The sequence below is a fragment of the Cephus cinctus genome, unplaced genomic scaffold (assembly GCF_000341935.2).
Source record: "Cephus cinctus unplaced genomic scaffold, Ccin1 Ccin1_scaffold0596, whole genome shotgun sequence".
NCBI lineage: Eukaryota > Metazoa > Arthropoda > Insecta > Hymenoptera > Cephidae > Cephus > Cephus cinctus.
The window spans coordinates 568796-593120 of record NW_014333242.1 but is presented as its reverse complement, the minus strand read 5'-3'; the positions used below and the strand labels follow the sequence as shown (position 1 = coordinate 593120).

At 37.4% G+C, this 24325-nt stretch overlaps 7 protein-coding genes and 1 long non-coding RNA gene across 18 annotated transcripts; 4 read left to right on the top strand and 4 right to left on the bottom strand.

Annotated features, from left to right (window-relative positions):
* Positions 1–15: 15 nt before the first annotated feature.
* LOC107268838 (probable chitinase 2) lies at positions 16–2393 on the bottom strand. Its single transcript, XM_015741997.2, has 6 exons — positions 2221–2393; positions 1332–1701; positions 1158–1254; positions 888–1094; positions 616–813; positions 16–546 (listed from the first exon to the last, which is right to left on the bottom strand). The coding sequence occupies exons 1-6, from the start codon at positions 2294–2296 to the stop codon at positions 130–132; spliced, it is 1365 nt and encodes a 454-aa protein (XP_015597483.1). The 5' UTR covers positions 2297–2393; the 3' UTR covers positions 16–129.
* Positions 2394–2468: 75 nt separating this feature from the next.
* On the top strand, positions 2469–4205 carry LOC107268844 (protein KTI12 homolog). Its single transcript, XM_015742010.2, has 6 exons — positions 2469–2631; positions 2882–3072; positions 3196–3457; positions 3515–3653; positions 3734–3796; positions 3885–4205. The coding sequence occupies exons 2-6, from the start codon at positions 2910–2912 to the stop codon at positions 4080–4082; spliced, it is 825 nt and encodes a 274-aa protein (XP_015597496.1). The 5' UTR covers positions 2469–2631; positions 2882–2909; the 3' UTR covers positions 4083–4205.
* Positions 4146–7112, bottom strand: LOC107268839 (carnosine N-methyltransferase). 2 transcript variants are annotated; one of them, XM_015741998.2, is made up of 7 exons: positions 6776–7112; positions 6398–6605; positions 6068–6225; positions 5862–6002; positions 5450–5654; positions 5158–5391; positions 4146–5036 (listed from the first exon to the last, which is right to left on the bottom strand). In XM_015741998.2, the coding sequence occupies exons 1-7, from the start codon at positions 6883–6885 to the stop codon at positions 4824–4826; spliced, it is 1269 nt and encodes a 422-aa protein (XP_015597484.1). In that variant the 5' UTR covers positions 6886–7112; the 3' UTR covers positions 4146–4823. The 2 variants fall into 2 exon arrangements, with proteins under 2 accessions (XP_015597484.1, XP_015597485.1); XM_015741999.2 differs by having other exon boundaries at positions 5492–5654.
* On the top strand, positions 7100–12403 carry LOC107268835 (phosphatidylinositol 5-phosphate 4-kinase type-2 alpha). Of its 8 annotated transcripts, none has more exons than XM_015741987.2 (10): positions 7100–7363; positions 7717–8222; positions 8470–8567; positions 8825–8935; positions 9133–9324; positions 9816–9954; positions 10042–10341; positions 10410–10585; positions 10663–10811; positions 10898–12403. In XM_015741987.2, exons 2-10 carry the CDS (start codon positions 8085–8087, stop codon positions 11083–11085), a joined length of 1491 nt encoding a protein of 496 aa, XP_015597473.1. In that variant the 5' UTR covers positions 7100–7363; positions 7717–8084; the 3' UTR covers positions 11086–12403. The 8 variants fall into 8 exon arrangements, with proteins under 8 accessions (XP_015597473.1, XP_015597474.1, XP_015597475.1 ...); XM_015741988.2 differs by having other exon boundaries at positions 7183–7309; XM_015741989.2 differs by having other exon boundaries at positions 7198–7309; positions 7790–8222.
* LOC107268832 (kinesin-like protein KIF23) lies at positions 12400–16620 on the bottom strand. The gene is made up of 13 exons (XM_015741983.2): positions 16191–16620; positions 15429–16004; positions 15191–15358; positions 14927–15125; positions 14520–14858; positions 14334–14438; positions 14037–14253; positions 13855–13958; positions 13669–13773; positions 13463–13609; positions 13187–13369; positions 12867–13103; positions 12400–12787 (listed from the first exon to the last, which is right to left on the bottom strand). Exons 1-13 carry the CDS (start codon positions 16199–16201, stop codon positions 12608–12610), a joined length of 2571 nt encoding a protein of 856 aa, XP_015597469.1. The 5' UTR covers positions 16202–16620; the 3' UTR covers positions 12400–12607.
* Positions 16621–16881: 261 nt separating this feature from the next.
* LOC107268849 lies at positions 16882–17539 on the top strand. Its single transcript, XR_003060046.1, has 2 exons — positions 16882–17160; positions 17376–17539. It is a non-coding gene; the product is annotated as an uncharacterized LOC107268849 (long non-coding RNA).
* On the bottom strand, positions 17471–19238 carry LOC107268841 (homocysteine S-methyltransferase). Of its 3 annotated transcripts, XM_025086227.1 has the most exons (3): positions 19124–19238; positions 18915–19023; positions 17471–18604 (listed from the first exon to the last, which is right to left on the bottom strand). In XM_025086227.1, the coding sequence occupies exon 3, from the start codon at positions 18528–18530 to the stop codon at positions 17550–17552; it is 981 nt and encodes a 326-aa protein (XP_024941995.1). In that variant the 5' UTR covers positions 18531–18604; positions 18915–19023; positions 19124–19238; the 3' UTR covers positions 17471–17549. The 3 variants fall into 3 exon arrangements, with proteins under 3 accessions (XP_024941995.1, XP_015597490.1, XP_015597488.1); XM_015742004.2 differs by having other exon boundaries at positions 18915–19232; XM_015742002.2 differs by lacking the exons at positions 18915–19023; positions 19124–19238 and adding an exon at positions 18762–18907.
* Positions 19239–19332: 94 nt separating this feature from the next.
* On the top strand, positions 19333–24241 carry LOC107268914 (zinc finger protein 595). Its single transcript, XM_015742172.2, has 8 exons — positions 19333–19614; positions 19697–20141; positions 20249–20351; positions 20419–20738; positions 20849–21211; positions 21308–21662; positions 21741–22090; positions 22168–24241. The coding sequence occupies exons 2-8, from the start codon at positions 19845–19847 to the stop codon at positions 22714–22716; spliced, it is 2337 nt and encodes a 778-aa protein (XP_015597658.1). The 5' UTR covers positions 19333–19614; positions 19697–19844; the 3' UTR covers positions 22717–24241.
* The last annotated feature ends 84 nt before the right edge of the window (positions 24242–24325 follow it).

Genomic DNA, 24325 nt, shown 5'->3' with positions numbered 1-24325 from the left:
AATGAAATTTTGAGATATGATATTATGAAAAAATATAATTAAGACTTGAGACGACAATTTCCTCAGCCCTGAATTCAATCTTGAATTGAATTCTTTTAATGTTCAACAAAAATTTAAATGTTATAATATTTACGATAGGAAGGTAAATAGAGACATAGATATAATAATAAATCCACTAACATAAATTGTTCCTGCGGATGAAATTTTAGAATGTAGGACATGATTCTTCTTCTTTTTCTCATCGTAAGTACGAACTGTGTTACCCAGGGCCATGTTGATCGTCTTCAAGAGAGGATAATCGCGACTTGATTGTGGCTCTAAGAAATCATGTAGAGCTGCACAGTTTCCATGAAAATCATCTGTGTCCATGCTCCAGACCATAGCGCCAGCTAGACCCATTTTATTTATCACATCAACCTTTTCTCTGATACTTCTAGGATTGTCATATAGAATGACATTATTATCCTTGATTGCATAAGGAGTGCCAGTTGGATCATCCCATCCACTCCTCCAGCCTTTAGACGGATTAAGTAGTTCTTCACAGATCTATAAGACAAATTTACCGATTAGATACAATTATATATTTTTATATTTATACTTTATAAGTTCTCTTACTTCGTTATATCCCATAAAACCGTTTTCGCGAGTATATGGTCCTGGAAACCCTTTTTCTAAGGCGGGTAGACCCACAGGACTTTCATCAGGAGTATTGGGTAGCTTAGTCAAGCTAAATGTCCTGCCATACATTGGTATACCTAGAACGATTTTTTCTGAAGGTGCACCTTCTGATAAGAGATATTGTATAGCGTCTTTCTATAATAGAATATAAGAAATTGCATGAATTTCACAGGCGAATAATGTATGGAATAAGGAAGCTGAGAGTTTACCAGGTTAAGAGTATCATTGCTGGAGACAGGTGCATTAGGAAGAACTTGCTTGTCTAAAGCGGTGTGATAATCATAAGCCATCACGTGTATATAATCTAAATATTTAGATATTTCTGGAATATCATAACTTGTCTGCATACTGTTCCTATCACCACTAATAGCCGCAGTCAGCAATAGCCCATGACGCTCGAATGCATTCTTTAGTTCCTGTTAAGAAAAATATCGTGGTGAATTCTCTTTTATTAAAAAAAAAAACCAATATTTTCTTACCCTGACAAAATACGAAAAGTTTTCTTTATCCTTATCACTTCCTCCACGACGACCGGGAAATTCCCAATCTAAGTCTAGCCCATCAAAACCGTACATCCTAAAATATTGTTACAAATATAAAAAAATATTTGATTTACTACTAAATAATCATACTATTTACAAAGCACGTCGTACTGTAAATATTCTATAACATGTTTCGAAAAGATGTTTCTCTTTTCAGGCGAAGCAACAAGAGCCGAAAAATTTTCACTGCCTTCGTTCCAACCCCCTATAGCCAGGGTGACTTTCAATCCTGGATAACGTATGCGCAATGCAGTAACTTTCTTGTACGTTCCCACGTCATGGTTTTGTTTTAAATCCATCCAAGGATCTAGACTCTTGATAGTCCAGGTAGTCGCATTTAAACCAGCAAAAGTATAAATCAAGTGAGTACATAGATCAGCACGAACATCGTTCACGGTGAATTTACCCTTTGTGGGTCTATGTGTGGCCCAGGAGGCCATATAACAGACGACAACCTTGTCGGCTTGCCTCTTGGACCCATCTAAAATTCAAAATTTCCAAAATAAAGTTTCGCCTAACGAGATTCAAATGTTTTATGTTCTCATTGCGATATTGAACGTATATAAGACATGTTGCACCTTCAGTTTCCAACATTTGTCACAATATATGTATTTCTAGGTAAATGTAGATTATTCATCAAGGTCGTGTATTTTCAGTTCAACTTTATGCTAAATGTGTTACCATGAAATGCCGAGCGTTCAAAGACCCGAATTTTAAAATATTCTGCTCCCGAACTGAATATGTATACAATTATCAAGCTAAGGAGCAAGAATTTATAAAAGGAAGGAAGAAAAGTTTGTATCTACAGCCGGGGAAGCAATAATATGTTAACGCATTTATATCCTTCCTCAATATATTCTAACTGTTTTTGTACAGGTTCCAAGAGACTTTCTCTTAAGTGTTGCAATGCCATTATATGTAAGATAACAAAAGTCATATCCATATCATGTCTATGGAATAATAAATGTTGCTTTGATAGCAAAACAAATTAATAACTTACCGCGAAAAGTATGCGCTTCAGGAATGTTAAGTGTTAAAAATGGTAACAATACCACGAGAAATGCAGAAAGGATCATTGTCACGCACTGTGACAGCAGGAACGACTATGTTACGCTCGCCTTTCACTTTGAACTCCTCGAGCTCAGGGATTCAAAAGAGAAAAAGAAATGAAAGACCGGCTTTGCGGTGGAGATGGAACTTGAAACCAGTTAGTATCAGCACAGTAACGTTCAATTTAAACTTAAGTGTTGCTAATAATTGGATAAATTTCACATGAGTAACATTAATCATGACAAAGGCATGTTATTGATATTGTTAAATATTAAAAATCAACAATACTGAACAAAGGAAGTTAAATCATACAATTTTAACTGTTGTTTTTCAAGACTTCTGTTAAGGGGAGGAAGAGCAGGTAACTAACGACTAATTTGAAGATGATGCTTTGGCAAATGAGTTTGATGATTGAAATAAAATATTATTGTACCTACTTTATTATATAAAGAATACGGAGAAAGCGTACGTTTGCTTTCAAATTAACGGGAGTAGCTATATTATCCCTGCGAGTTCCTGTGGAGCTTGAAGATGGCGCTTCGGAACATGTCTGCAGCAGTCTGCAGATATTGTTAATGGAATCTGTGTGATGTATGTACGTCTGTTTTCAGGGTAAAACGCGTGGCAAAAAATTGAATTATGCCTCTGATAATTATCACAGGTATTCCCTGTAGTGGAAAGAGCACCAGGGCTCTGGAATTGAAGAAGTACTTTGAAGATAGTCGAGGGAAGAAGGTTGAGGTTATCAGTGAAATAGATGCTATAATCAAGGCTGGATATGATAGAAATACATTCTATGCTGGTCAGTCGCCTAATGATATTTAAAATTATTAAATGATGCTTATTAATATTTCGATCTTCCCATAGTCAATTCAGGAAATCACCCCAAAAGACTGTTTTATTGAACTAATATATCCTATTTCAGATTCTAAAAAAGAAAAGAGTGTACGAGCTGATGTTAAGTCTCATTCCCAACGACTTCTGAATCCTGAGGACGTTCTTATTGTAGATGGAAGTAATTATATAAAGGGTTACCGCTATGAGATTTACTGCATGTCAAAATTATACAAAACACCTCAGTGTACAGTACACTGTGACTTACCCATTGAACATGCACGCTTGTGGAATGAAAAACGACCACAGGAAGAACGATATTCCAATGAAATATTTGATGCCCTTATAAACAGGTATTAATAGAATTCAATGGTCTGTGATCATAGTATCTCAAAAGACGAATATGTCAGGTACGAAGCACCCGACAGTAGAAACAGATGGGATTCACCATTGTTTGCAGTATTACCAGAAGATGAATTAAAATTTGGGGATATCTATAGTGTACTTTATGAAGCCAAGGCACCAAAACCAAATTTAAGCACTCAGTGTGTCAGTATTTCATTTGTGTTCTTTTCATAAGATAATTAATACCATATTTCATTATTATGAAATTATCATTTGACTTACAGCCACCGTTATCATCTGCAAATTATCTCTATGAACTGGACAGGATAACACAGGAAGTTGTGAATGTAAGTTAGATCCAAGATATTTGAACTATTCTCTTAAAGATCAAGAAGAGCCTGATTGTTTTCATTTTCATTTTCATATCTGGTTAAGGCAATTTTGTCAGCAAAACGATTGGGAATCGAGAGCAACGTTAAAATACCAAATTGCCAATTAACATTGGAAAATTCTAGTGACTCCTCACAGCTAGTACGGCTGCGAAGGCAGTTTTTAACGTACAGTAAAATGCAACAGATAGAACCTAGTCAAATAGCTCTATTATTTGTACAGTATCTCAATAAAAGTTTGTAGGACAACAGGTGAGTCGCATTGAAGTACGTCTCTAACATGAAAGAAAAGAAAGAGAATTGTATATATCTTGCCGACTTGGCGTCGTTAACATTTTTTGATACAAAATTATATTAATTACAACAATATATAGTTAATCTAATATACATTCGAGATGTATGTGTTTTCATTACAAGGCAAGCCGTAGCTCAGCGAAGCCCAGTGAAGCTCTTCCTCTCAGGTAATGGACATAACAGAAATTCCCTTGAGAAATTTAATATCTCTAAAACTAATTGTTGCTTAATATTCATTTTACTTCCTATTTCTCAAGAATAATTTTTGTGCGAGTCTTCAATAAGAAGACAGTAATGTAAACAAAGATGCATCTTTAATATTTTGTGCTGTGTCACAATCGTATATGAATTCCTCGTTAACGATGGGCTTCGTAAAACTTCAGTCGGCAGGTACATCGCTTCCTATTATAATATATATATTTTTTTCTTCCCTTTGTTATTTACTGAATGATAAATAATTCCCTCCGAGTTATTTCATCGTTCTTCTTTCCTCATTGACTATTTCTTAGGAGGGATAAAAAAAGTTGGAAGTGCATGGCTAACACAGAGAGCCATCATTACAAATGGAAATAATTGTTCGCTCCTCTCATATAATTCCGTGTAACACCAGAAGTCATTGCCTATTAAAGGTTTCCATAACGAAACTTTCGCTTTGCCTCCACTGTGTGGAGCATTCTAACCAAAGATCTTATTAATTCTCCTGTTCCTGAATCGTCCCGTTACTTTCAGAATGGGACTGACTTTGTGCTGGAATACTTATATTAGAATTTGTCTGGTCGTGCGGCTCCGCTGGCCGTGTTGCTCTCTTCGGCTTCCGGCAGACGAAATAGACGCTGTTATATTCGCATTGCAACATGCTGTTGATATTTTGGGCATAGCGCGTCCTAACGTGAGTCTCCTCCTTCTAAAATATCAAAAGTCAGTATAATATATGAGCTCAATTAAATATTAAATTAAATTTTCAATAAGGAAGAGAGAAACTTGAATATCGTATAGGATTTTTTATAGAATTATAAAGTTCTTACTTCTAATTTAAAACCAAAACCCTTGATAACTTCACGCACAACTTCGTAACTAGGCTCTATCGAATCCTCCATTGGCATGTCGCTAAAATGATAAAGTAATGGTCCTAGATTTATCCAGATGCCTCCTGGTTTTAAAATTTTATAAATCGTTTCGATAAACTGTACGACATTGTTGGCACAATCTATGAAGAAGCATGTCGCGACGCAGTCCCAATGATTGTCTTCAGTGTATACCTGAGATGCATAAGGAAGAAATTGAATGGATACAGACAATCTTCAGGTTGATGCCTACTGTGTAAGATGATCGATGCAATAATTTAGGAGCGACGATAACCTCTAGGAAGTCTCCGGCTGTCATGGAAAACTGAGCATTTTCAGGAAGATCGCTGGGACTAACATCTGGGAAAAATACTGCCTGAGTCTGATGCTCGGACAATAGATTGTTCATGTACTGATGAACCCAAGGATGAACTTTATAGATGTCCCTTTCTCTGCATCTGCAAGGTACACGCTACGTCTGTACGATGCGAATGTGGACTCGGATTTCATCCGTTACGAATTTAGTTATATCGTATACAGCCAGAAAGGCTTATAGCCTCTTCAGAATCTAGTAATTGCTATAATGGGTAACGTTAATGAGACTGTTTTATTGTTGCCCAATTGTTTCGAATTCTATCACGTTGTAAATCAATTATATCACTTACTTGTTGAGTACGAAGTGGGATGCAAAGAGCATGAAGAGGGAAAATTCATTTCCTTGGCAAGTGTAACCACATCGTGCAATTTCATATGCGAGTCGTCCTAAACCTGCCCCAGGTACTAAAACTTGAACTTCTGATGGTGTACTAAAAGTTGATATTACTGATTGTTGGAGCACTCTGAAATACATGATTGTTAATGTAATATGTACCAAAAGTCCAAAGGGAACTGTCGCACAATTTCTTCTATGATTGGCTGATAACAGGCACGTCTTTCCTCAGCTCCTTTTTCGCTCCAATCGCGAACCAACTGTTTGATCGTAGCTTGGACCTTCTCTTGATCAGCCATTACAGGTCGTGTATTAAGCATCTGCAATCAGGTCCCCAAACTTTTCGTGTGCTAAGGAATATCAGAGCCATGAGGGAGTCGATGTGGACCAAGAGGTAGTCGAAGTCTTTGCTTAAAGTCTAAATTATTGACATAAGCCCTCAGGGGTGGAAGCAAAGATATATGGGGAACAATATAACATGTATAACCTTACAGTGTCTGTTTGGGCGCTGGTAGGGCTGACATTCTCAAAAATATGAGTGACATCTTTTATGATCAGCTTAATGATATCATCATTATTTTCAATACATCTTTTCACTTCTTGCAAGTGTTCCCTGTAATTGGAGAGTAGTTTCTGATGGTGTGATGGTAGAGACAACAGGTAAGTCTCCGTCTTCTTGACCCGCTGCAAGGAATGAGGCCTGTGCACAAAATAATATGAGATAAATGTCACAGACCAATTTCTAATTATTATGTTCTGGTACACAGGAAGGATTACAAATACAGTAATCAAACGCACAGAAGATTAAAAAATTGCACTGAGGATAACAATACAAATATGACTTAATGAGCAATATACTGTGAGACTTACTTGTAATATTTAAACGCCGATACAATCCTCAGGAAGTGCTTCCTCTCCTCTTCATCTTCATAGGTGTTTTGCATATTTTTCTTGGGGTATGCATTCGTCGAAGATTCCATTTTTCCGTAACACGCGGGTGTAAACTGCTTCAACCCGATTTTTCACACAATATCCCACGGCACCTCGGCTATACTTCCACTGATCACCACTGATTTCCACCGGAGTCAAGTTGATAGTATACATATATTGTATATCTATATAATTAGTAAACTATAGATATACATTCAATGTAATTCACCTCTCGCTAGACTCCGATGGAAACACAGTCCTTGATATATACCCACGTGAAGCAGCGTCCTCAATTCGCGATCGCTGCGATTTAAAACTTGCCCGAGTGAGCGACGTCACAATGTCGCAGTTTAGTCGCAGTCGTTGGCTATCATCTCATTCATATGTACTTATAAACGGATAAAAATCAGTGCAACCCATCACGAGTATTGACCAAGGGCCTTACGTCATTTGTAGACCTCGATACATAGCACTGTAATGACTTAGAATAATTAAACAGATCTGTCATCAATACACAAGGGACCTACTGTACGTTGAAAAACTAATGCATATTCCCTGGTACTCTTAGTAGGAGTTATCGATTCTGTTACACTCAAAGACCCACCCAGAGCAATCCTAATTGCGGTGGTATTTCTTTTTATATCTATAATTTCTCTAATCATCATCACAGTTAATACAATGTTTCTATCTGATGGCAGAGTGTCAGTGTCTAGTTAATTTGTCAATGAATTTCTGATTGTTCAGATTATTGGGATAATTGTGCGGATTAGCATTTATATAAATGAGAAAGGATCGAGTAATCATCTTTTTTCATACTTATTTAGTTTTTCCCGGCTTAAGACAGCTAAGGATAAGCTCCATAAGTAAGGGTGGAGAGATAGTTGCAGGTAAAATAGGTGGCGCATGGGCTGTGGCCGGGTAAAAGTTCCTACTGGGAAGGAGTTCTGGTTTTAGGCGTCCACCATTTTTAAAGGGACTGTTCAGTAGCCGATGAACCGCGCTAGTGCGAGGCTCATAGCGGGAGAGTGAGGTGAACTTGAGTGCCTGATAGGAAGAACATCATTGCCTTTGGGTATTATTTGAGAACTCGGCAAATCGCCTGAGTCTGTGACGAAAATAAGGTCTCTCAGGATGAGGGTGGCCTGAAGACGAGGACGACGCGGATTCTAACTTATACGACGTATTCGGGCCACACAGCTTAATCGAAATAGGACTATTGAGAACGAGCGAGAGCCATTGATATATAAACATGTCCAGTGCGCCGCAAATGTCTAGCGGGCTTAGCAAGCTTAAGAAAAAACACTTTCGTGTTAAGCATCAGAAAGTCAAGCTCTTTCGTGCAAACGAACCTCTTTTGAGCGTCTTCATGTGGGGTGTCAACCACACGGTGAGCGATAACAGTTAGAGATTTTATAATGTGTCAGTGCAAATGTCATTTATTCAATTTTGCCGTTGTATCTTCTTTTCTGTTTCTTTTACTGATCAGAACTTTGCCTCTGAGTGCTGTTAGATGGACTGCGATGAAAATTTCCAACTCTTTATGTTGTTGCACTGAGTACTTTGTTTAATCTTTGAATTATGTTGATGTACAGTCTGATACATATTGAACTTTATTTGAATTCTTCGTGTTACAGATAAACGAACTCAGTCACGTCAACATACCAGTGATGCTGTTACCTGATGACTTTAGGGCATACAGTAAATTAAAAGTAGACAATCACCTGTTCAATAAGTAAGTCTAGTTATAACGAGAATAGTAATATAGAGTCTGTCTTCTTGATATACATTTTGTAAAGAGAAACATGAGACATATGGCCAATTCTAAATATAACATTTAATGCCACATCTTAAACTCTATCACTGTTTTTAATAATAGAATCAAGGAAGACCTTTGCGCGATTAGTCGCGATCAGTCAGTACCAATAGATTTGGCATGATACCATCCACTCTCGATATGGTATTCGTAACAAGTAACTATGCTTCTTCTAGAGAGAACATGCCGTCTCACTTCAAAATCAAGGAATATTGTCCATTGGTCTTCAGGAATTTACGCGAGAGATTTGGAATCGATGATCAGGATTACAAGGAGTCTATGACAAGGTGAGAAAGAGAGAAATACTCCATTTGATTCTCAAAAGGGAATCGGATGGTGGCTTGGTGCCTACCGTAACATATTGCAATATCTTATCTAGTGAGAAACTCGTCGATCATTATAATTAATCCGGATTACAAGGAATAAGAAGTTGTCGCCTTTAAACTGCAGGCCTTTTTCATAATATAAGAATTCTTGCCGTTAGATGTCGGACGTTTAATCCTTCGCAAGCTAAACGGCATAAGGATTTGGCAGCGATCACTGGAAGGAGTCGTCAGTTGGTTCGACGCTCTGCTACCGTTCCTTCAATAACCTTATCCGATCCTCCTGCCGTTTCGCGAGTTCCTGTCCTTAATAAGCCACGGCGCACCTACAGTTTTAAGCCCAAGCGATTGAGGTAGACTATCTTCTTCAGACTACGACTTTGTGCGTGACGTTTGTGGCTAACGCGACCCAATTCAACCTGATCATCAAATCACTTGACCCAACTCTATCACAGGAGTCCTGCCCGGAACGGTTACCCAACTCCGTTGTTGAGATTTTTTTGTGGGGTTTTGCTATCCAATAAATCCCTCTACCATGCACGCAAGCATTTACTAACGCAATATACGTATTAAAAAATAAATACAATACTATATAATTATTATCGGCCAATACGGCTTTCACGCACCCAGGCAAATGAACGTCTCTGAAGAAACGATTTCACATAGCCTACACACTATATATTTGTCACCAGGTTACCTGGCACAAGATTAAAAGTATCCCTTAGTGTACATTGCTTGCAGAACACGTTGCTCAGTCATTATTTATCATCCAATGAGTTTAGTAAATAACTGACTAATATTTATCAACGTGATATCTCAAAAGAATCTATTCTCTATATTACAGATCTCAACCAATATTAGATGACTCCTCAGGAAAGAGTTGCGCCAAGTTTTATCAATCCTATGATAAACTATTCATCATAAAGACCTTGACTAGCGAGGAGGTGGAGAGAATGCACTCCTTTTTGAAACATTACCATCCGGTAACTATAATGATCCAATCAATTCATTATATAATTATCGCATTAGCCATTCGATTAGCATATTCTTTTTCTTGCTGAATTATTTAGTATATTGTGGAGCGACATGGAAAGACCTTGTTACCTCAATATCTGGGAATGTACCGTCTCACTGTGGATGGAGTTGAGCACTACGTAGTTGCCAGTAGAAATGTATTTTCAAATCATCTTACTACACACAAGAAGTTCGACCTCAAGGGTTCGACTGTGGACAGAGAAGCTTCAGATAAGGAAAAAGAGAAGGATCTCCCAACCTACAAAGATAATGATTTTGTCAAGGAGGGTACAAAAATCTATATCGGAGAGGAAGCCAAAGCTAAGCTTATTGAGACATTGACTGCAGACGTGGACGTTAGTATTCTTTAACAATCCTTAAACTCTTCTGAGAACAACAAAGTGATTGTTTCATGGGTTTTCAGTTTCTTACACGACTGCATCTTATGGATTATTCTCTGCTTCTTGGCTTGCACGACTGTGCAAGGGCCGAACAGGAAAACAGAGAACGTGCTGAAAGAGAAGAAGATGAAGACAACCATGATGACGAAGATGACAGTGAATCTGGAAGTGGTCTAGATACTCGTGGACCAATGGGAGAGTAAGAACAATATATTTCATATACTATTACCTTACCAAGAAGCAATAAGACATAAATAAATCTGAATAACATGGAAGCTGCAGTCGAGTGTGGGGTTGGAGCGGCGTCGGAGTGATGGCTACTCCACCAGAATCTCCACATGCAGCTTTGATGCGCGATGCCAGTCTCCAGTATGAAGATGCTATAATACCTGAACTAGACATATACGCCATACCAAGTTCAGAAGGTAAAATAACTATAAGAACTACAGTACCTCCAAGATTTCTTTAAATAAATCTAATCTACATATGCACATCGGTTTTCTCTTATCAGGTGCACCTACGAAGGAAATCTACTTCCTAGCAATTATCGATGTCTTGACGCATTACGGAGTGCGCAAGCAGGCAGCTAAAGCAGCCAAAACTGTTAAGTACGGCGCGAACGTTGACGGGATATCAACCTGCGATCCGGAACAATATGGCAAACGATTCATAGAGTTTATGAGCAAAGCGATAGAGTAGAAGTCGTGAGTATAAGAGTGTGTGTGAACGAAAGAGAGAGCGTCAAACTGAAAGAATGATAATGGGATAATGATAATCAGAAGAATGTACGAATGAGAGAGATAGAGATATTTGAAGAAAGAGTAGAAAAGAAGTGGAAGCCGCTGTCAAATCGTCCGATAATCGGCAGCGTCGCGACGTATACTCGGCTCGTGATCTTCGTTCTCTTCTATCTTATTAACCCCTGATTTCATATTCACCCCTTATCCCCTAACTCGTCTTCTACGCCGCGAGAAAAGTTGACTTAACGTTACTTCTAACAAATGCCAGGAATTCATTATTCCACCAGGGGACACGTATAGGTGGTTTTGATGCATCGACTCTATTCACTGATTGTTGATTTGACTTAGTGATTTCATGTTTTCTTTTTTCTCTCGTTTTGGCAGTCAGACGATTAAGCTGACTTGCTCGCCTGCGAATTTCTCATACGATGAGGACGACGCACATTATATATTTTTTTTCATTGATTTATACAATACGTGTATATATATTATTATTATTATTATTTATGAAAGATATTCTTAGATGATATATGTACACGAGAAGTATTCACAAGGTGCGTATGTCTGGACGTCATCTACTCGCGACGCGTAAGCTCAAGACTTTTTTATATTATGTAAGTATCACGATGTTCTCTGCACTTTCGAACAACAGCATACCGCGACAATGGAAAATACAACTATTGGCTTAATAGAATGAAAAGGAGAATACCATAAGGGTATAAAATAAATGTATCAAGTTATTAGCGGGCAGGAATATTTTTGCTGAAAGCAAAGGAGAAAGGTCGTATGTTTCCACAAACTATAAACTGTGACGAGTCGTTGCATTGCGCTTTTTTACACAATCTTTACACGCCAATGTAGGAGATTTTTGTCTGTATATCGAGGATGCGAAGGTGGAAAAGGAAATAGCGAGTGCATTGTCAAAAAAAAATTCTCAGCTAAACTCTTTTGGCACTTTCTTTTTACTGTCACTTTTTTGCGCGTACTGTTATGCTGCACCTATGGACCAGCTTGGCATGTATTTGTGCATAAATATATGGAGAGAGAAAGAGAATAGAAAGAAAGTAGTTGAGAGAGACGAGAAAAATATTTCTGTTGATAACTGATGTCCGTTTTCTTTTTCCTAACGAGACAAAGAATCACGGATTGATTTATAATCGATGAAATTCAACTGAAGAAGTATAATATAATATATAATATATGTGCAAATGTTACTGTTTAAGAGCTGACCTATGCAGACGAGGAACGAAATAAAAATAAATGTAACAATTTGTAAATTGATACTCCCGATTTATTATGACTTACCACTCCAAAGATACTTTCTGAGAATTCTTGTTTTGTCTTGAATATGGTGATAAATGTTTAAATAATAAATAAACAGCAAATTCTATTTGACTCGATGAACGTTACACGTTCATTATAAAAGATAAATTCTCATAGTATTTTTCTTATGCAAGTAGGACACGCATATCCCAGTGTTTTCAGACTCGAGGTCTTTTTGAATGCATCTGTTTAACTGGAGAAATGTTTTCTGGGCCTTCGGACTGGATACTATTTCGACCACTTCTTTTTCTGTTAACAGTGGGGGATATTTGCTTGAGACACTCCACGTCGTTGAAAACTACCTGAGCACCACCACCACTTGTAGGCAAGATGTCTCCCTGTTAACAGAAATGGCAAGGTTATTCGTTAAATATTGTAATATAACATTAGAAAAACATTTTATACGTTTTCAGATACCTTGTATAACTTAGTCTCGAGTTCACCATCGGTGTCCTGTTCCTGGGCTATTAGGCAATACTTGGAGGCACCTTCTGTGATTTCCTTGGGATCACTCAGTCGGGATACACTGCGTCTTCGGTGCATTAGAGGCTGCAATATAGTTCCTACAGGTACAAGGGCACCAGGTCGATGATCCACCCACCTGTCTGCACTTTGTGATCTTCTATGTCTTAGATTTACTACAGCAATTTTGTCCTGCCATGACGGGAGTATGTTATAATTAATATTTTTGAATTGCAGTTCTCCAGTAGCAATAGGAATATGGAGATGCATATTACCCTTCTCGACCGCGAATCTGTACCGGCAGGTGTTCTGCAACTGGCTGTATTATCAGTGTCACCCGCAGTGGAGGGCGGTGGTGGTGAATTCCTGGATAAGGCTGTTGACGGTACACTTCCGTTCTCATCCACCAAAATTTTCTTAACAAGTTTTAACTTATTCTCCTTGTCCTTCATTTTGCTCTAGAAGTAGACAAGGAACAAGATTGTTTTTTTTATCAAGCTAATAACACCTGTTATAATAGCTCAGGTAGACGGGATTTCGTTCGAGTTTACCTGAAGATATTGCTGCTCCTGACGATGCTTCATTTGAAGCTCTCTGTATATCTTGTCTGTTTCTTCTTGTATTTTGGTATTGTACTTTTGTTTCGTTCGTTGCTTCTCGATCATACGTTGATTCAGAAGCATATCTTTTTCACGAAGCTATTAAGAGGAATTTTATTAGAATATTTATTTGGGTTTTAACTTTATCGAGAACTTACTTCCCGTTGGAGACTTCTAATCGTTTCGTTTGCACCATTCAATTTCCTAAGCAGACTGTCTATCTGAGAGTCCGTCTTATACAAATGATTCTCTAAGGCTGTTATCTATGAAAACAAATAATATTGCACGCAATATTTTAATCTTTACAGGTTTATTTACTAATGAGATATTTAAATCTAACTCACCTTCTTTTTCTCTTGTGCATTGGCTGCGTTTAGAGATGCATTTTCAATTTTAAGCGCCAAAAGTTCTTGCTCAGCGGTAACCAGCATCTTTCTGAAGTCATCCTCTGGAAAAAAAAATTTTTTAAGAGAGCAATCTCACAATAAATTAAAGGGACATGGAACAAATTGTTTGAGAAATTTACGCTTTTTTTGTAAATCTGCACGCAAGATATTTCTCTTCTCTATGCGTTGTTCCAAAAAGCGCATGAGTTCAGTAATTATTTGATCATTATGTGGTCCATTGAGCTCCAGCTCTGGAAATGGTCCACCAAGACTGTAGACTAAACCTAGGTCAACATCAAGTTCAGCAGCCATCGGTTGACCCTGCTTTTCTAATCTAGCACGAGCTTCTTTGAATATCTAAACAAAATTCAAAGTAGGAATATGTAAATGTAAAAATATGTATATACTGTTCAAATAGTATAATTAATATTTCTCACCTTGTTGGCGTATCTCCGGCCAGGTGTGTAACCCAAATCTATCTTTGATGCTGAAGGCTTTGATACTTGTACTTCCTGGGTCATTTCTGCAAACTTCATTACTTGCTGTAAGAAACACAAATACATGAATGGATTATCTTCATAAGTTACAGCTTGGAGAATGGATTGTCTTAATAAATTATTTACAATCGTTTCGTCGTAATCTTCTGCTCTAGGATTAACACAGACGATCATTCTGACTTGACCTTCGCCGTCAAAGTAATTTTTGAACAAATGAGTCAATTTGGAGTCTCGATAAGGCACAATCTTATTAGTACCCTGAGATTGATTCTCTCTTAGGATCTCTAAGCAGGATCGAAGTGTCATGAGGGAATTATTAATGTTTCCTGCTTCGCGAAGACGCTGTCCTGTATTCTTTGTACGATTTGTACGTTCACTCCCAGCCAAATCAACTAGGGACAGTTGACTTATACAGACGACACGTTTATCTTGAACGACCTGCTCGCCTTGAGAGTCCAGTGGAGCCTATGGAAATGGTAAAAATGTTTTTACTTAGAATACATACGTTAGGATCGTAGAGTAAAATGTCTTACCTGAACGAGTCGTATAGTAAAGACACTATGCGATCGGCTTGATTCAGTATTCAGTGCTGTGTGAGCAACACGACGTCTTCTTTGTCCCCGATAAAACACATCGAAAGCTTCATCAGCACTTTTAACTTCAATTTCTGTTACAGCGTGGACATACATGTTTTTGTATGCATCCTCACGGACAATTTTACTCTGCAGAGGCCTGCAAAATTTTAAGAAATGAAACTATTACTCGTATACCGAAATAAAATATTCCAAAGTACTCACTTTGATCTGACATCCTCATCATCCAGGAGATCGTATACACTGTTATTATAAATTTCCACATATGTAACGAACACAGCATATACGTTGTCCTGATCTACTGAGAGAATACATGACTCGTCAGTTTCTCTAATGGGAGTATTGGTTTCTCCATCACTGTCAAGTTTACATCTACAAAGAAAATATATTAAACGAAATTATATGTTAAGACTTTATACTCGCAAGTATATAAAAGTATTACACTTTGCCATTTTTTCCATTACGTTGATTCATAAGACCAGTATGCAACTCATTTTGACGATCTAACATAGCATCTGCGTCACTTTGCACATCGAAACCATTGAGTTTGTCTGGCTTGAATACAAATTTTTTAGCCTGATAATTAGCAATGCTATTGAACAAAACGTCAAGACATCGAGGCATTATTCCACCATCCCGTGCATCTCCCATCATTGTATATGTTTTGCCACTGCCAGTGACGCCATAAGCAAACAGTAGACCATTCCTTCCCTGGATTAAATTTTCTACCAGAGGAAGAGCAACTACACGGAATACTTCTCTCTGAGAAACATCTGCAGTAAAGACCCGGCTAAATATTGTTTGTATTTCTTTTGCAGTACCATTCCGCAAGTTACTGGCTGATTCAGGAGGACTAATGTTTATAGTTGTGTCAGAAATAACTCTCATGCACGAAACATCCGTAGGATATTGCATAGGCCTCAAACGACAATAAACATGAACAGGCTCCTTCGACGCAGAATTTTGAAATCTTTGACGAGTTGCTGGTTTGCGTGTCGATCCTGGTTGCTTTCCTCTCCTGGAAACATTTATTATCCCATAAGATGCTATATTGGCGGTAGAAAGCAGATAACAAATTTTCAACTACTTCGTTCTCTTCTATTTTCCTCTTTAATAATTATTCTTTTACTAGTATAGAATTGAGCTTCTCAAAAATATTATCGTAACCATTGTTAATCTTAATATTAAGATGTTAAAAACTTACGTCGGATTCATGTTAACGCCTAACAGTAATATTCCTTGATATATAAGAATGACGATCGATCTCTGATTATATGAAGTATAATTCTTCCTCAAAGGAGCACAAAACCACAAAGCTCGTTAGGAATACATTGTATACACCCAGTCGGTTAATTTTCAAAATGTATAGTACGACACGCGTTCATTACTTGACCAATAGTTTTCATTCTGGTTGCGCCTAAGGCCTCATTTATGCTCTTCTCGTCCAATCAAACATTACTATAGTGATACATATCATCGTAACATTTTACACATATGTATGCATATAAAATAGACCCCCGTTTAGTGTGTGCTCGATAAGCGTTCGCATCTTGTCCGATTGCTCGCTTATCTTATCTGAGAGAATTTCGATTATTCCAATTACTCCTGCCTACAACCACCAACTGAGCGTATCGTATTACAAGCGCGAAATTGTGGTTGGAAGCAAGTAAGAATAATGAATTTCGATAAAAATCTGTTGAACATTAAGAACAGCTTATCTCAGTGAAGTTAGCCGGGCAATTTTACTTTTTAACTTTTTATCATACCAAATCGATTGGTGGTCGTTTGGTGGTCATTGGTGGCCTAATAAAAACATTTGGTGGTCAATCATTCTTTTATAATCAAATAATCAAAATTTGACCGTGAAGTTAGCCAAAATTTTTTTTTTTTCAATGAATTAAGTTTTTTAGGTGCTCAATCGATGCGTAATCGTTTGGTGGTAACGAATATCATAATTAAAATGTTTGGTGGTCGTTAGTTTTCATAAAAAATTAAAAAAACGATTGAGGTGTCCAGCATTGACTGGATATGCGTGTAGGAACACACATTTACGGTCGATAAAACAGATATTTCTCAACAGATTCTCCCTTCGGAAGAATTAATTAATGCAAGAACGCTAGCCGATGATTGGTAGTCTAAGTAAAACATTTGGTGGTCATCAATTAATGCACGAGGTATGAAGAGTCATACCTCCGCTGCACGGCGAGCACCAAAGGCTATGATTGGCTGAGATATGGATACAGGGGTATCGTGTCGAAACACATTTTACGTGATAAAACTTATAATTCTAAACCGATTTTGCTCGGCATGGTCCCGTTCGAAGCAAAAACACTAACCGACGATAGGTAGTCTAATTACAACATTTGGTGGTCATCAATTAATGCACAAGGTGCTCGCCGTGCAGCGGAGGTATGATTATTCATACCTCATGCATTCGAACATGGTACACTTTGGTTGTTTCATAGTATTCAGATATCGTTCGTATAACGTTATATATGTATATTTTTATTCTTGTATAGATAAGAAAATACAAAATAGATGTTTGAAGTTTTATGTTTGTGGTTTAACGTTTTTTGGCATTTACCTCGGACTGCCAACTTTTTACGTGTTCCCGTATAGTGACTATATCTTTGGCAGATGTCCTGCAACATCCTCCAATATACTTAACTCCAAGATCCAACCATTCATGAATAAATTTCTCCAGCGGATTACAATCATTTTCCTTCTTCCATCCTTCGCTAACTGAGTATTTTTCTCCACTATTTGGATAAACAACCAGGGGAACATGATTCATACCAGAATTATCGTTAATTCCCTTAATCATTGATGTGACAAGATGTGGTGCAAGACAATTAACACCAACTGCAACTAATTGATTGGGTAATGCCCTCTTGTAGCAGCTCAATGCAACTTCTTGAAAGTTGCTACCGTCAGCAATACTTTTTCCATCCTCACGACATGAAAAGGATAGCCAGGCCTTTACATTAGGAAAATCTCTTTTTAATAGATCGATCAATGCTTCAGCTTCAAGTTTGTAAGGTATTGTCTCCAGAGCAAGTAAGTCTATTCCACCCTTGATTAATGCTTCTATACGTGGTTTATGCCACTCAGCGATGAATTCAGCAGTAACATCTTGAGCATAAGATCCAGTGTATTCAGAGGCATCGTGCAAGGAGGCTCCATAGGGACCACACGAACCAATAATTTGTGGCTCTGGGTTGACTACATTGTCATTACCTTTTATCTCTTCAAGGTATGTTTTTACAGCTCTCTTAGATAGATCTACGGCACTGTATATCAATTTAAGACTCTCTTCTTTACTGATCCCCAAATGCTGTACAAAGCCACTGATAGACGCTTGATACGTGTTGGTTTGTATTATATCAGCACCAGCTCGCAAGAAATCAAGATGAGTTGCAAAGACAGCTTCAGCTTGAGTAGCAAGAAAACGTGCAGTCCACAGAGGATCACCGTCTATGTTTGGTCCAATGTGTGTAGCCAGTTGAGTAGAAAAACTACCGTCTAATATTTTTACCTCAGTCATTATGTCCAAAAGTATTATTCTCCTTTGCCTGACTTTCAATAGATTCTTTTCTTTCCAAAGTCCACCAAGGAGTGCTACAATGAGATTTAGAAATCTGTTCACTAAAGTCAGATTAGATATATTCAAAAGAGTATAAGAACAAAGGTTCCTTTTGATTCAAATAATAATTTGTAATAAGACAAAATTATGTGAAGTTTTATGAAGTTACTGCAAGATCAAATTGGATCTTACCTACAAGCATTTTTTTATAATCATTTTATTTTTTTCCCAGCATTTCTATTATTTCCTCAAGGAACAATACTACAACCATTTGAAAGTAATGCTACCAATTACTTTCCTCTTTCCTTAACTCTTACTTATTTCAGTCAATCATAAATTGTATACCTTTTGGAATGTATACGGTATTCAGCAGCACTAAATCAATTCCAATTTTTAACGAGTTTCAAAAATTTGTTAAATGTGACATCAAATATATATTTGTATGGTGCTGCCCCTTGAAGTGAAAAAATTTTGAACTACATACATATCTACTGCAAGGTATAAGCCTGTAATATGTATTGTAATTTATTCATATAAGACAAATTTCATGTTACCTTTTTGAACAAGTTACCGAACTATTTAGGTATTTTAAGGGAGTTTTGTATTGCCTATGTGAAAGAATTATGTTATATTCAATATAACTTAGATAACAAATGAGTCATGTGGTACTTGAAATTCGAATAATTCATTATATGGAATTTAATGTAAATTCCAGTAATAGAAAATATTTTTTAAATAATATCAATATTATCGTTTAATTTGTTTATATTCGCTAAAATGATTTTTATGTTGTAATTATATAATGAAAAATGCATAATAACTCGATACCAGTAGTCTCGTGTTATAATCGTACTGCAATGGCCGACTTCGCGGCTCACTTATCATTTCCCTAACTTCATGATTGTTGTGCTCGGCATTTGTTTGCGCTGAAGTTCGTCTCCAATGGAATTGTTATTGCTGGGATCGAAGATCAATTGAAATTTATCAAAAGCAGAAAAAAGACATTTGGTGTATAGTGTTCCATGCGTCACATGGAAGTCTCCTAGTAAGAATTAACGAAATGTCGACTATGAGTGATTGGATATGTTTTCAATATTTTGTAGTATATTCATGGAATGATATCTCAGGTTAGGGTTCTCACACGTAACCCGGTGATATTCCAAGTTCAGTGTCAAACACTTAGTCGTTGGAACAAGAGTGCAGAAATAGCTTAGAGAAGATAGTTCTAAGATTCGAAGGAAGTTCTACGGTGTGTTGTACTTTATTGAGAAAATCATGGGATCGCTGAGTCTCCTTTGTCCCATGTGTTGCGGGGAGAGTTTCGACAACTCACAGACATTAAAAAGTCACTTGCTAAGCATGACAAACAACTTATACTGCCCTCGTTGTTCTGAGAGATTGGACTCTGTAATGGCTCTTATTCAGCATTTAGATGGTTGTGGTCATGGTACAGAGGCTGCAATACATTTAGTTGCTGAAGTCGATCCTGAATTAGAACCAGAGCTAGAGGTAGAACAATTTGAAGCAGAGTCAGAAGTTGACGAGTCAAAGGAAGAGACAGAAGTTTTAATGGTTTGTTTAGATACTTATTACAAAAATTATTAAAATTTAGCTGGGAGTCAAACTGTACAATTATAGTTCACTGTACGTATACAATTACAATTTTGTTCCTGTTGCAGGAAGCTAGTGTTGAGCAGATTGATCAAGGATTTTTAGCAGCAGTAAACGATGGAAAAATAATGATAGTTGGTGGTTCTCGTACAATACAAGTAGATGAAAATGGTAAGTTCCAAAGTAGCATAGGTTCCATATTCTTTATTTACGTAATTTTTGTATTTGATATTATTAGGCCAAATCGAAGTAGTAGAAAAAATGGATACAGAATCAGAGGAGCTTGAGGTACCAACGTCATCCATACAAAACATGGAGAAGCTCTCTCCAATTAATGAGCCTTCTGAAGAAAAGGATACTTCTGGAGATTCACTGGCTAATCTGACATCTGCAGGCAATGGAATTAAGTCAGAGAGAAAAGATATGATGTCCATTTTACCAGACAATTCAGATCTCCTCAATGAAGAGGATGAGACTTTGATGGGCATGGACCATGTAAACGACGTCCAAGAACTGAATGATACTGGGCTTCTTGAAGTCAAGCAGGAACTTTGTGAGGTAATTAAGAGACTAAAAATATAGGTAATTTTCTTTTTATATTCTGCAATGAAGTAATCAATTTTCAAGTTTCTTAAAGCATCAGGTGATACTTCCTCATTGTTTCATAGATAGAATCCGAAGCACTCTATAGTTGCAGCAGTTGTGGAATGAGTTTCAATTCCGTCCTGGAACATATAAAGCAATACCACGATGGACAGGAAGTTGTTCTCGAAATGGCTGAACAGCAACTAGACAGTATCGCAGCTTCAGTTGAGCCAGCCGTTCTTGAAGAACCAACCGCAGTCATACCGCCTCGTCAACGGCAAACAATGAACACTCTACGCACCGAAGAATGCGTCGACAGTGAAGGAAGACTCTACACCAGAAAGGTTGTGCAGATAGAAAGATTTTGGGACCGTCCAATGAGCGGAAGTCGTTCCTCCAAAGCACCAATGATAGAGAAATTCTTCTCTAACGCTGAAGGTGTCAAGGTACAAATCATAATTACCTTCATGTTACATTTACATCAGTTTCAACCCACTGCGAGAAGACGTCTTCTGCATCCGTTAACCATTATTGGTTTTCAGGTACGCGACAAAACGGTAGCGGCAGCACCAGTAAGGATGTACCGTTGTAACCAGTGCTTGGAGCAATTTCCAAAGCTTGGGGATTTTCGCGTCCACGCGTGCCTTCGTGGTACTAATCGGTGTGATAGGTGCGATCAGGCGTTTGCAACTGCACGCGCGTTGCAGGTGCATTCAAAAGTGCACGAAGTCGACAGTAATGGTGGTCAAAGAGTCTTCCTTTGCTCTGCATGTGGTACAGAGTTTTCTTCCCATAAGAGTCTACGACTTCACTCAAGGATGCATGCGCCAGTGAGGTCGCGACATGTAGATGCTCCTGAAGGTACTCACAGTGCTACGTTTACCTGCCTAGAATGTGGTGAGTAATATAAAAGATTTTTTATTTTATAGAATAATTATCCTTGTACTGTACAATAAAGTGAAATTATTTGCGCAGGGAAAACATTGTCGGAATCTTACAGAGATGCTCACATGGCTCTACACACTGGCGATTCTGTTACTTGTAGTGTATGCAATAGAAAATTTGACTCCGCAGACAGCCTTGCTATGCATGCAGCTGTCCATTCGGATGCTAATCGTTCTCATTCGCCCACACCTCCCGCTAGAGATATTAATGCATCCCCAGTAGATGCAGCGGCGGAAGCAGCTGCTGTAGAAAGCGGTGGTGGTGATATTGATAAAGAAAAACCATATCAGTGCCAACACTGTGGCAGAAGATTTACTAGACCTCATGAGAAAGTTAAGCACGAGCGTATTCATACTGGAGAGAAACCACATGCCTGCGAAGTGAGTACTTTGCTTGAGATATTATTTTCTTTGTAAGATTTATTGATCGATGCATACCTTCATATAATTAATTCTAGGTTTGCGGCAAAACTTTTCGAGTGTCTTATTGCTTAACATTACACATGAGAACACATACTGGTGTAAGACCTTATGCTTGTCAACACTGTGGCAAACGATTCAAAGCTTCATCGGTTTACAATCATCACTTGCTCACTCATGGCGAGGAAAGAGCATATACTTGTCCGTACTGTCCCAAAACCTTCAAGACAAGAGTGCAGCTTGCGGGGCACAAGAACAGTCATACAAAACCTTTCCGATGCACAGAATGCTCTAGACCTTTTGCATCGTTATATGCAGCCCGTGCTCATATTCAGACTCACAAGAAAGACAATAACCTCAAGTTTAGTTGTTACATCTGTGGTGCATCCTATGGTCGTGCCTTTGCATTGAAGGATCATCTGAAGCAACATGGTCAGGATGTTCTTACACCGCCAGAACCCGCTCGCGAGGAGGAAGTTCGTGAGGTTGATGATTATTTACTTGCGGAGGAAGAGGCTGAGGACGAACTTGTTATACCTTCGCCTCTCCCGGGTGCACAGTCATCTGATGTCGAAGAGTCAGATTGAGGTTAACCTAGTCAATTCTACACAACAAATGTTTTCATCGTGAAACGAATGATTGCAATTAGTGATCATTCAAAGACATATTTCTCAATGAGAAGTTCTTTAACTTTTGAAAGTTCCACCAGCCGTTTCTGTGGACTTGTCGAGTAATTTTGCATCCGTCGATGATTGTATTCTTTTATTCTACATATTTTAGTTTTCACCTGTTCTTCTTATTTAATGAAAATTGAGATTCGTTATGGTTTTAGCCAGTGAGTTTTACGTCTTGTTGTTCTTTAACGGGAAAAGATGACTTTTCCTTTTCTTTTGTAATTGAATTATGCAATGTTGAAGCGAGTAATTTACTCATAGCTTTTCTTTTTAACGTGACTGCTGGTTAATGCGAATTATTTTTATATGAACATTCATGCAATTTTGCCATTAGTCGAAATACATCGTAAAACATGAATTTCATTGTGTCGTTGCGATAATTCAAAATGCCCTTAAGTTGCAATAATCAGAAGCTTATTGGATAACTGAACAGGAATTGAGGATGATCTCGTACGGACTCGTATTTTAAAGGAATTTTTCAATCGGGAATTACAAGCACATAAACCTACTCCTCTGATGTCTTCAGATTCGATATAAAGAAAATGTCGAGAAACATCCAGAAATTTGTTGACTTTCTATTTCAAAGTCGCAAGGTATTAAGTTTTATACTAAGGCATTCAAATGTCTTCATGTTATAAATTAATACCGAATTACTTTCCACTATTATGCAATACTGTCGATCGAGAACAAATCGTTTATTGTTTCATTGACGTTTATTGTATTGTGAATTTTTAACTAATTCAATATTTTCTTACTTAATTCTAAACAATTTGAAGCAACTTCAACTTTGTTGCTTCATCGATGAAAAATAAAAAGCCGGTACAAGATTTATATAATTTGAAATTTGCTATTCGAAAAAGAAAGGGAATGAGTATCTTCTTTTAATGAAGAAAAAAATAAAATGTACTAGCAGGATAGATATATACAGATAGATATGAAACAATAATTAATTGATTTTGCTCGATGATCATTAACGAGGATAAAATAAATTTAAAAAATGTTCTACATCTAGGAATACCTAGAGGTTGACTGATTAGACATTAATTTGTTCAGTACAAAGAGAAAAGAATTAAAACCGCTGACTAGTGCAATACTAGAAGAGTAACAGCCATTTATTTCTTTAGAAATATTGCTCGTACCTTCTAGTAATGGTTGTATCGATTTCTGAGTGTCTTGAGGTTGAGAGTGCCTAGACGGGAGTGAAGATAATGTAGAAGAAATGATAAAGAGCTAATGGGATTGTAAAAGAAAAAAAAGAGGAAAAGATATTGTTCTCCCTTAGATGGAAGAAAATGAAAACATAAAATTCTATTGTCTGTCGTTAAAAACAGGAAAACATGTTGACAAGTAGCTTGATACTGTTTTGTATCAATTATACAAATACATTAATTAAATGTATTGCGTTCATTCTGCCAAATAAAATACTTTAGTACCTCGAGTCAAACATTTTATTTACGGGATTCTCTTGTAGCCTTTTTACTATAGTAAATAAAGACACATCTAATATCGCTTAAAATCAATC